Below are 12,039 nucleotides of genomic sequence, written 5' to 3' on the forward strand. Positions count from 1 at the left end.
CGCTGAACTCGCGAGAGCGGCGGGTTTCCGGCGGGGCTCCGGCCCCTGTGGGTTGTGCGCTGGAGGGAGAGCGGGGAGGCGGCGGGCTGCCCTGCGGTGGCAGCAACGGGCCAGCTTCCCGCGCCAGTCGCTCTCACGAGCCCCGCTGAGGGGGTTGTTTCCCGCCGGCGTTCTTTCGCTGCAGCACCGGCAGGCGCAGGGGTGAAAGGTCACAAGATGGCGCTGGCGGCTCGCCTTTTACCCCGCTGGCTTTTGTCTGGGTCTCTGCCCGGAGGAGCCGCCCGACCCCGGTCCCCCGGCCGAGCCGAGGGGAGGCAGCCCTTGGCTGGACTCTGCTGCCTCTGCCGCCGCCACCTCGGCTGGACAACGGCCCCATTTCCTCCAGCTTCTTGGGCCTCGGCGCTGCCTGCCCGGGACCCCCGGCGTCCCCTGCTCGGCCCCGCGGGACTCCCCGCAGCCCTCCCCGCGCTCCCGGTCTACCCCCGGCGCTGCTACAGCACCGAGGAGCAGCCCCAGCAGCGCCAGAAAACCAAGATGCTCATTCTGGGCGTCTCCAACCCCATCAACTGGGTTCGGACTCGAATTTTCGCCTTCCTTATCTGGGCTTATTTCGACAAAGAGTTCAGCATCAAGGAATTCTCCGAGGGAGCGAAGCAGGTTTGTTTATTTCCCCGGGGTTGACCTGGACGCCTCTGTGCATTCACCCAGGGCACGTCCAGGCGTTTAGCAGAGAGGTGTCCCCACTGGGCCCCAGATGACCGTGGGCGGTGACCCTGGCGCACAGCCCTCCGGCCGCTTCTTGACTGTAAAGGGAGCTTCTGCCTCTGCGCCTGGTCGCCGAGGTCCTCCGCGGTTCCAGTGAGACACCAGGGTGAAGTCCCCCAATTACTCTTTCCACTCTCTGCAGGTTTTGAATCAGAAATGGATTCAAAGCTCATTTCTGCGACTTGAAAGTCACGTTGCTTGCTTTTCTGAACGTGATTTTCTGCAAAATGAAAAAGGCATTGTCTGGCACATAGTCGCTGAATAAGTGAATGAGTAGGTACAGTTGTTTTGAAGAGTAAATGAGATGATATTTCTCAAGTGCTGTGATGTCATTTGGGGAGAAAAGAGGAAACTTCCTGCCAGCTGTTGCCAGAGCTCCTTTGCCCTTTATTCCTCTTACCCTCACTCCCACCGCCCCCGTCATACTCCTGAAGACTGACCTAGAGGGGAGCGGCTTCCCCTTTCAAAGACTTGGCTGAGGCAACCTGGTTGCTGACAAGTGCCCAGCACCCAGTCCTGACCCTGACAGCTCTGTCCCTCTTCCTGGGTGGCTGATAGTACGCCACCTTACCCTTGCCACATGTGGGTCATCTTGGGTTCTGAGATTTGCAGATTTTGTGTATAACAGTACATGCATTTTTCTAAGATGAACATTCATCTGTAACTTTCTCTCGAATCTCTTAGAAAGTTTGTCATTACCAAACATTTCAGAACTATTGTTCAACAATAGAAGTCATAGTTTATTTCCCAGTTTATACCTCCTTGTACCTGGAAATTATGCCATCCGTGTAATCATTTTACAGTTGGTTGTATGCTGCTATTGATATATTTGCTCCTAATTTATTTCAGATCATTTCTATGAACAGTCATTTGCATGTATTTATCTGACCTGTCAGTTACAAATTAAATGTTAGAATCAGTGTCAATATTAACTCCTTCCCTGAGTCAGCTCTTGACTGATTTATGTGTTTGTTAAAAAATTAAAAAGCAAAGAGGATTTGATTAACAGCATCCAGTGCTATCAATGGCTGTATTAGCTCCACCAACCCTGCTGTCCATTGATATGTATATATGACATGCTATCTTCCCTAAAACTGCCATCAAATCACATTAATCATATACTGTGTTTTTCCCTGTATCTTGCTTGCACATTTTAGCCTTTTCTATGAAAAAGAGGGTAGAGCTATTTCCTTGACTCTTCAGGAGAGATATTCTTTATCAGACCACTTACAACAGTTCTGGCACTAACTCCCCAGATTTAATGCAGATTCCACAGGTTAGGACCATTCCCACAAGACGGCCTCCACTTCAGACACCGACCCAAGTCCTGGCCTCCCATACTTTTGATCTACTAAATCGGGGGTTCCCACATCACTCAATAATTTGCTAAACGGCTCACAGAACTTGGGGAAGCGCATCACTTGCTATTTCCAGTTTATTTGAAAGGAGCAGGCTAATGAAAGACACACATGTCAGAGTATGTGGGGAGGGGATGGCGGTTCCATGCCCTCCAGATGCACCACATTTCCCGCATCTCCGAGGGTCACCCACCCGGAAGCTCCTAATCCTTTCCTTTGGGGCCTAAAGTTTAGGGTTTTACAGAGCTTCCATTGCATAGGTGTGATGGGTTAAGACAGTGCTTAGTCAACAGAGCGGCAAACCGCGGCTCATGAGTTAAGCCGTGGCTCACGAGTTTGCCGACCACTGGGTTAAGACGTTGCCCTTGATGATTAACTCAATCCCCAGCACTTGTATCCTCCTTGAAAGTCTGGAGGTGGGGCTGAAAGTTCCAAACCTCTAATCCCATAGTTGGTTCCTCTGACAACCAACCCCTGAGTTTAGCCCAAACTCAGGTGTGGTTGAAAGGGGTTTCTTTCAGGAGCTCTGTGCCAGGAACCAGGATGAAGACCAAATACAGTAAACCCTCAATTTTGTGGACCTCGATTGTTGTACTTCACATTTAACGAACAAAATTTCTGATTTGTATGTCATATGTGAAAATTAACACCCTGCTAATTTTAAAATGCTTTTAACCAAGATTTGTTTAGAATTAAATTAACAGGTTATTTTTTTGTTATTAACTCACTGTTATTTTTAACAAATTTTAGCAAATTAGGCCTGTGTTGGAAAACACATTGACATAAACATTATATGTATACCACTATAGTCTACATATTTAAATCCAGGAATCACCACTCGAAAACAAACAGTATTTAGCCAGTGATTAACACGTGGTCACACTGCATCGCCTGCAATAATAGGTTCTGTTGTCTTGTGGTGGGGCTTTCTGCAGCAGTTTTAACATGTGCAGCTGATGTTCCATAAGCCACGCCCCAGCCGTGTGCATTTGTTTACTTGTGGTGACTGGTGAATGCATGCTTTTACTAGACCTATTCTGTATAAATTTAAGATTACATGTCTACATAAGTAAAAACAGGTAAACTAATTTGTCAGTTTTTTAACATATGCATACGGAAAACCTACTCTATTATATAACAGACTTTTGACTTTTAACATATGGCCCCTTACCCAAATTAGTCCATAATATCAAGGTTTTACTGTATGTATTTCTTATGTCACAGTATCACACCATTGATATGTGCATATTGATCATCTTCCCTATTGTCCTCAAACCACATGAATCATATACTCTTTGTTTTCCTGTATTTTGCTTGCACCTTTTAGCGTTTGCTTTGAAAAAGAGAGCTATTTCTTAGAAGCCTCTTCCAGGCGTCCTCAAACTACGGCCCGCGGGCCACATGTGGCCCGCCAAGGGCATGTATCTGGCCCGCCAGGTACCGCTGCCTGCCCTGCTTAGCAGCTGACTTGTCCCGGGCCCGCAGTGCGCATAGGAATTTGTTCATAGTTGTTTTTTTTTTTTAACTATAGTCCGACCCTCCAATGGTCTGAGGGACAGTGAACTGGCCCCCTGTTTAAAAAGTTTGAGGACCCCTGGTAGACAATCCTGTATCATCAAAGCCTTCCTTATTAGGGCAGCCTCCAAATGGTTTGCTGTTACCATTGGGATAATTTGTTTAGGTGTAATCTTCCTTGGCCACATAAAGTGGAGTCTAATGGTTGGGTTTCAGTACAATGGTTACGGTCTTTGTTTCTTTTTACCAAAATATCACCCATTTTCACACATGAAGGCTTACTAAAACGTAGGGTCTCTGAACTCTGAGGGACCCTAAGGTGTTGGCAAAGGATCCTTGAATCCAGTTAGATTTGTACATTTCCTCAAACTTCAGCTTTATTATACTAGTTTGTTACAGCTGCCGTAACAAAATACCATAGTCGGGGTTGCTTAAACCGCAGAAGTTTTTTTCTTCCCAGTTCGGGAGGCTGGAAGTCCAAGATCAAGGGGTCGGCAGGTTTGGTTTCTTCTGCGGCTGCCTTTCTGTGTCCCCACGCGGTTTTTTCTTCTGTGCCCATGTGCCCCTGCTGGCTCCTTGCGTATCCATGTTTCCCCTTATAAGAGCACTAGTCAGATTGGATTAGGGCCCACCTTCTTTTATTTCTCACCTCTTAAAGGCCTGTCTCCAAATGTAATCACCTTCTGACGTTCTGGGAGTTAGCGCTTCAACATAGGAATTTGGGGAGAACACAGTCCAGCCCGTAATAATTAGGTAACGTCATCTCTCTGACATGCCTGTGCATCCTCTCTCCTCCGGTTCTTCCGAGTTCACCTTAGGTGGTACTTCCTGCAGACAGCCCTCCGGGCCTCCAGGGTGGCTGAGGTGGCTCCCCTGTTTGCCCCACAGCGTCCAGTTCTTACCCGTCATCATGCTTGCCATTTCAGTTCACCTGCCTTCCTCCTTACTTGAAGAAGGGTCGAGGTTCATGCACCGTTTCACTTCTCACTGCTAGGAATGTGGAGCATTGCACTTTAAAAGGGGCCTCATACTTCAAAGCTGAAATCCTCTGTAGTAGATTGCTAACTCTACCTTTCCTGCCACTTTCCCCAACCTGCTTACCTGGCTTAATGGCTCAGACTACAACCCAGATCTTTGGACTCTCAGTACAGTTTAGATTTTACTGCTTCTCAGCTGCTGTTTATGGTTGATTAAGCAGGAGGTGGAGGGAGCCATATAACACTCAGAATGGTTGATCACTCCATCATTATTTTAAAGGAAATATATAGAGTGTTTTTATTCAGGTCCTAGTGTGTACACCGAGCACTGTCTTTTCCCAGGTCCTGAGAGTGGATGCGTAGTTAGCAGTCTGCCCTCTTACTACTGTATACGTGGGAAGGCCATAGAGAAAAGAAAAGCCAACCAACTATAAGGAGTTGTGCCTAACATTGGTATATTAGTGCTCGACATTGTTTATCACCTTTGTCATAAAACAGCCTGTCACACTTGGCCATTTAAGTTTGAGCATTGAAATAATCACCACCCTCCCTCCACTATTTTTTTTTTAAAGGCTTTTGCTCATGTGTCCAGATTGCTATCACAGTGTAAATTTGATCTGCTGGAAGAACTTGTGACCAAAGAGGTAAAATATACTTTTAATTTCCCTTTAAAAATAAATGTATTATTTCCTTGCAACCAAGTAATGTATACAGTACATTATCCTTATATATGCTTAAAAATAGTGTGTGTGCCATCAGCCAAAGCAGAGTCCCTGTATCATTCCTTTTGGATAAAAGCATTGAATGACTTGCTGCTAAGGCATAAGTAAGTAAATGTGACCTCTCTCAATTGTTCTTATATAGACTGTTCTGTTATAAGTTACCTAGTTGAGTGATTAGAAGCTTTTTAGCCTTGCTTTTGAAGCTGAGTAAATATGGTAGTAAATTTAAAAATAGGAATAGAAAAATTCATTCCATGAACAATTTATTGAGCTTCTTAGAAAGCTTTCGAAAACTTAAGAGGTGAATTACAGTTTGCTTTTTCCAAACTTAGCTGCTGCTTGTGTTGAAAGAAAAGGTTACTTCACTACCTGACAGCCACAAAGATGCCCTTGCTGCTGACATCGATGAGATTGTGTACACCTCCGCAGGAGACATCTCCATTTACTACGACGACAAAGGTAATGCCGGAGCGTAGGCGGCTTTAAGTGATCCACGTTGTCCAGGTAAACTAAACTACTGGATGGAAGACCATGACATAGTGGGAGTTTGTTGGTACAAATGGACACTCATGGGACTTCAGATAAAATAGTATGTTCATTCTTTTTTTTTTTTTTTTTTTTTATTTTATTGATTTTTTACAGAGAGGAAGGAAGAGGGATAGATAGTCAGAAACATCGACGAGAGAGAAACATCGATCAGCTGCCTCCTACACACCCCTTACTGGGGATGTGCCCGCAACCAAGTTACATGCCCTTGACCGGAATCGAACCCGGGACCTCCCAGTCCGCAGGCCGACGCTCTATCCACTGAGCCAAACCGGTTTTGGCAGTATGTTCATTCTTTAAAGACCTGCTCTGGAAGAGCTGAGATATGGTAGTAGCTTCTTATGCCTTTTATCTGGACCTTTGCCTACCACTATTTAATTCACAGGGGAGAGCATCATCACACTGATGAAAATAGTCTCTAGGACAAGCTGCTCCCGTATCGCAGTTAAAAATATCTGTATGTCAGATTTCCTAACTCGAAGGAAACAATTGAGAATTTTAAATGTCTAGCTGCATGTTACGTAGAAGGAGTAAGGAGTAAAAGAAAAAGTAAGTAATACAGCTAAAGAGTTTTGAAATTAAGATCAACTGTAGACCTCCCAAACTGGGTTTATTTGGAGACAATGAAAAACATTGAAAGGAACGTTAGTGGTTGGTTATCTGGTTCATCTTGTCCAATGCATACTTTTTCCTTACAGCATTTCTGAAAATTTATTGACTTATTTATTCCTGCTACAAATCTTTGCATATGTGTTATGTGCCAGGCACGTGGGAGATCTAGCCTTTGCTTACACACTTCCCAAGGCAATTCTGATGTGGACTCTTTAATAGTTAAAATTTTTTCATTTTTATACACATGCTAATCTGAAACATTGGTAAAGGTACTTCAACATGTTTTTCATAAATACTTTTTCTTCCCTAATATTTCAGATTGCATCTCAGCACAGTGGTCACTACCTGATTTTTACACAAGCCATTGTCATAATCACTAGGCATAGCCAAGTGAATTAGGGTGTAATAGAAGTCTTTCTTCTTTCTGGCATTTGGGGTTAAGTTAATTACTTAGTAGCAAGAAGTGTTTTCCCCCCTCATTTTTCGGTTTGACAACAGATATCTGTTACAGTTTTAGATAATGCCACAAATTGAAAACATTCTATATAGTATACTTAGTAAACAGTACATGCTCAGTAAATAGTAACTGTTATTATTACAATGCAAGAAGAGGGCCAAACTGACATTACCCTAAGAACATAAAAAGGTAGCAATGTAGGTATGTTAAGTTAGACTAGAAGAAGTGCAAAATTTGATCTGTAACAACTGTGTAACTACTGCCAATTTCTATTTCATTTTGGATATATAGATGATAGATTATTGTGATTTGTATTTGTGTGTGTATGTGTATGTTTTTTCCCTAAGGAAGGAAGTTTGTTAACATCCTGATGTGCTTTTGGTATCTAACCAGTGCCAACATCCCCAGTGAAGCTTTAAGCGGAGCGGGTGTGTTCCAGGTTAAGTTGGGGAATCAGAACGTGGAAACTAAACAACTTCTTAGTGCAAGCTATGAGTAAGTCTGCCACATGCCATACTCCGATCAGAAAACTAACGGAGCTTTAGGAAGAAAGGGTTGACATCTGACAAGTTATTTATAAAGAGAAAAAGACATAATGACTACTGGCCATGACGCGGCAATGTTCGGAAGTAGGAAAGGCAGTAATATTTCTGAATGTAATTGCACAGTGTTTCAGCTGTCCATTGCTGCATTGCAAACCACTCCAACACGCAGTAGCTTCAAACAGCCCTTTGATTTTGCCTGCTGTTTCACTGTCAGGATTTTGGAAAGGCAGAGCAATGGGGATTCTCTGCTTCACCTGGCATCCTTTGGGTGACAGGGGCTGGAGGACTCATTTCCGCAATGGCTTCTTCACTGACACGGGCGTCACCTTGGTGCTCCGTGGCCTCTCCACATAATGTCGAATTCTCCAAGGCCTTTCTGCGTGGCGTGGGCTTGTGGTGGTCTCAGGCTAGTCACGTGTTTTATGGTGGTTGGGATTCAAGAGGCAGAAGTCGGAAGATGCTAAACCAGTAGAGGGCTATGCCCAGGATTGGGACCACATCATTTCCACCATAGTCCACTTGTCAAAGCAGTCACAGGACCTGCCCAGGTAAAAGCACCTGGGGAGACCACCTCTTTAGGGGGCACCTGCAAGGACACACTGCAGAGGAGAGCCTATTGGGTGGGAGATAAGGTTATGGCCCTTGTTGGAAAATAAAATCTGCCGTAATTGGCACATGGACTGTCCACTCACTAGACATTTATTGACCATCTCCCATTTTCAGGTACTCTGGTAGGGGTTCAAATGCAAAGTTAAAGGGTTCTTGCCTTAAGGAGCACTGTCTAGTAGGTTAGCAAATTACTTAAAAGAGACACTATTGTGCATTTTTGTGCTAATAAAATTTGGAGCAGTGAACAAGTCAAGCAAATCAATGGAGACATAATTATATATTTAAATACTTATTTAATTGAAATCTGAATTTTCTCTTTTGAGATATCATTTATAATTAAAGAACACTATAATCAATACTGATCTTTGATTCTTCTGATCTTCGCTGCTAAGACGCTGGGAAGCTTATTAAACGCTGTTATTTTAAAGATTGATCTAATGTATGTAAGCCAGATAACACTAAAGTGCTGTGTTCATCAACATAGTCCAATTTATTCCCCTCATATTAGGCATATGTTATAGCTAGTATTTAATACAATACCCCAGTTTCTCACAGGATTGGCAGATGTTGGAGTGTAGATCCTTCCATTAAAAATACTCATTTTAGTTAAGAATGTACTTTTAATTTTGTGGGGATATTTTTGTGATTGAATTGGTAAAGTTCTTTTATTTTGATTTTTATTTACCATTGACCATTAGTTTATTGCTAAAAACTGCCTCTAACACTTGCAGATTAGTTATCTGAGAAGATGTGGACTGGTGTTTGCACTTCTTCCCTAGGTTTCAGAGGGAGTTTACACAGGGAGTGAAGCCCAACTGGATCATTGCACGGATTGATCACGCCAAGTTACTAGAATAATCTTTCTTGGAAAAATCAGCTTGTTTGAACTTTCAGCAATTGCTGTGAAAAACTAAGGAAGAATTTGGATCAGTTGATCTTCACTTAGTCGTCTGTGGATGAATTTTGTATTATTCTGAAATACCCCTTGCAGTATACTGGCATGACATAATAAAGCATTTCCACCAATTGTTATCACCTTCTGTAAAAGAGGTCAACAGCCCATTGTTGGTGTCACATTCACTATCATCTCTAATGTTACATGTATGTGTGTATATGCACAAACTAATTTTATAGGCAATAAAGAAGGTATTGAAAAAAACTACTCATTTCTAACTTAATTCTTAAATATTTTACTTGTGGTTAATACATTTAAACCAATAATTCAAGAATGCATAAGGTTTATTTTTTAAAATCAGTGCTGCTATTTGATTACCTCTGGTCACTAGCTAGATGAGGAATGGATGGGATTATGGCTTGGTCACTGCACAGTGAACTGGAAGCTTTCTAAAACACAACGAGAAAAAAACCCACATAGTCTGTCAGCCATCTGTGAGGTAATATCAACTGTTTTAACATACCTGTACTTGGAGTCCTAGAAGTTGGGGTAGGGAAGATAAATAAAAGGGTAATATGCTAATTAGGGCGGACGTCCATCGGGACAAAGCCACAGGGGCTGCGAGGCCCGGGGCTCACACAGTCATGGGCTCAGGCAGCCATGGGCTGGCAGCAGCGGGTGATGGGGGCAGCGCCTTCCTCTGATCAGCCCGGTTGCCTCCCGCAGAGGGAGGCCAGACTGCAGCTTAGGCCCACTCCCCACGGGATGTCAGTAGGACATCCCCTGAGGGCTCCCGGACTATGAGAGGGGGCAGGCCGGGCTGAGGGACCCCCCCCCTCCCCTGTGCATGAATTTTCATGCACTGGGCCTCTAGTTATATACATAAGAAATACTGTCAAAATTTTCTTAATTGATAAGAACTATAAATCTACATATCCAAGAAACTCAACAAGCAGGATAACACAAAGAAAGCCTCACTGTGTACATCATAAAGGGTCGAAAACCAGAAAGAATTGTACGAGCAGCTGGAGAAATGAAAAACGTATTCTATACAGAGAATGACTGCATTTTTCTTAAACTGCAAGTTAGAGACCTTGGCATGATACCTTTAAAATGCTGAAAGAAAATAACCTGTTGACCTACAATTCTATATTCAGCAAAAACAGCCTTCAGAAAAGGTGAGAAAGGAATTTTTCAGACGGGGAAAAGATGACTTTGTTGCCAGTAGACCGGTTTCATAAGAAATGTTAAGGACCAGTGGGCAGAATTGATTCAGAAATGGACCCATACATATTGGGCAACTGGTTATTTACTTTCAGGAATTGGCTCACAAGATGGTGGAGGCTGCTTTGTCCAAAACCTGCAGAAGAGCCAGCAGGCTGGAGACTCAGAAGAGTTGGCGTGCAGTTCAAGTCTAGCAGAATTCCTTCTGGGGAAATTAGTCTTTTTCTGTTAGGACTGTCAACTGATTAATGAGGCCCACCCACAAGATGGAGGGTAATCTGCTTTACTCAAAGTCAGCTGACTCAAATGTTAACCTGCTGAAAAGTATCTTCACAGAAACATCTAACGTAATGTTTGACCAAATATCTCAGTACTGTGACCTAGTCAAGTCAAAAGGTAAAATTAACTGCCATAGCTGTGATACATGACTATATGCTCTCCCCTTGGAGTCAACAAAGGTTAATGTTCTGCCATATTGTTTCATCTCTACATACACAGACTAATCTGGTACTAGATTCTAGAGAGAGTGTTGGGGAGGGGTTCCCCCCAAATGTCAAGCAATTCTGGGACACCCCCTGAGTGCCCTACAATTCAACTCAATTCTGGCACTGTGTGGAGATGGCATCAGATCCACTGGTTGTGGGTTCAGTCCTACAAGATTCTCCCCTCCCTTCCGATGCCAATCACAAGTCCAGCTCTCACCTGGCCTTCTGACAACTGGCTGTAGATTGGAGGTTGCAATGACCCCTTCCTGGGGTTCCATTCATTTGCTAGAGCAGCTCATAGAACTCAGAGGAACATTTTACTTACGGATTACCCATTTACATAAGAGGATATAACTCAGGAACAGCCAGATGGAATGGATGCATCAGGCAAAGTATGTGGGAAGGGGTGTGGGGCTTCCATGCCCTCTCTGAGCAGGCCACACCCCGCATCTGCTAGTGTTCACCCTGGGAGCTCTCTGACCCTCATCCTTCTGGGGTTTCACGGGGGAGTCATTACACAGGTGAGTGATTTCATCATTGGCTGTTGGCTGTTGATTTAACCACCAGCCCCACTCTCCCCCCCGCCCCGCCCCCACACCCTGGAGAGGTCAGGGAGATGGGACTGAAAGTCCCAACCCTCTAATCACGTGGTTCGTCCTGGGAGCTAGCTGCCCATCCTTAGGTGCTTTTCAAAATCCACCTCATGACCAAGTTCAGGAGGGGTTGAAAGGGTTTGTTACAAATATCAAGACACCTTTATTGCTCTTACCACTTGGGAAGTTCTAAGGGTTTTAGGAGCTCTGTGCTGGAAACTGGGATAACAAGCAAATACATAGTTACATATCACACACACAGTTTTTATCCAAGCCATTTGAAAGTAAGTTTCAGACGTATATGGCTGTTTTAAGCCACTAAGTGTGTAATGATTTCTTACATCAGCAACAAGAAATTAACATACAACATGATCCTTGCATAATAGTTGGAAAAGATGATGATCCTCTAATTCTATATCTTCTGGCATTCTTTTATAAAACAGTGATATTTAAAAATATTACTGCAACTTCATGGATTTTAATCATGCAATGTAGTATTAATAATATTCTTTTTGATGCTTAAATAGCCCCGTTTGGCAGTGGGAGCCCTTTGACAGGTTAAAGGTGAACATGACCCTGTTAGTCTTTGAGTTTTTTGCAATTTCTGGCATAACTATTTTCTAGGATCTTTTGTCCATTTTCTGCCTCGGCTGAAAACTCAGTGTTTTCTCCAAGGAGTCATGAGTTTTTTTACTCCAGGGCAGTTGCTGTACACTGAATGTTTGTGCCCACCTTC

General features: G+C 43.6%; 1 protein-coding gene across 3 annotated transcripts; it reads left to right on the plus strand.

The window, feature by feature from the left end:
* The first annotated feature begins 18 nt into the window (after positions 1 to 18).
* On the plus strand, positions 19 to 9,289 carry MAIP1 (matrix AAA peptidase interacting protein 1). 3 transcript variants are annotated; one of them, XM_080667800.1, is made up of 5 exons: positions 19 to 657; positions 5,188 to 5,259; positions 5,670 to 5,796; positions 7,300 to 7,447; positions 8,886 to 9,277. In XM_080667800.1, exons 1-5 carry the CDS (start codon positions 217 to 219, stop codon positions 8,962 to 8,964), a joined length of 867 nt encoding a protein of 288 aa, XP_080523926.1. In that variant the 5' UTR covers positions 19 to 216; the 3' UTR covers positions 8,965 to 9,277. The 3 variants fall into 3 exon arrangements, 2 of the variants coding, with proteins under 2 accessions (XP_080523926.1, XP_080523927.1); XR_013960589.1 differs by having other exon boundaries at positions 28 to 657; positions 7,346 to 7,447; positions 8,886 to 9,289; XM_080667801.1 differs by lacking the exon at positions 7,300 to 7,447 and having other exon boundaries at positions 28 to 657; positions 8,886 to 9,258.
* The last annotated feature ends 2,750 nt before the right edge of the window (positions 9,290 to 12,039 follow it).

This window comes from Plecotus auritus (assembly GCF_963455305.1).
Source record: "Plecotus auritus genome assembly, chromosome: 5".
Classification (NCBI taxonomy): Eukaryota; Metazoa; Chordata; class Mammalia; order Chiroptera; family Vespertilionidae; genus Plecotus; species Plecotus auritus.

Excerpts from the sequence above, each read along its gene's own strand:
- MAIP1 (XM_080667800.1), top strand. The coding sequence starts at position 217 with ATGGCGCTGGCGGCTCGCCTTTTACCCCGCTGGCTTTTGTCTGGGTCT. Across the intron at positions 658-5,187 it reads TCTCCGAGGGAGCGAAGCAG|GCTTTTGCTCATGTGTCCAG; the intron begins GTTTGTTTATTT and ends TTTTTTTTAAAG. Across the intron at positions 7,448-8,885 it reads CTTCTTAGTGCAAGCTATGA|GTTTCAGAGGGAGTTTACAC; the intron begins GTAAGTCTGCCA and ends CTTCTTCCCTAG.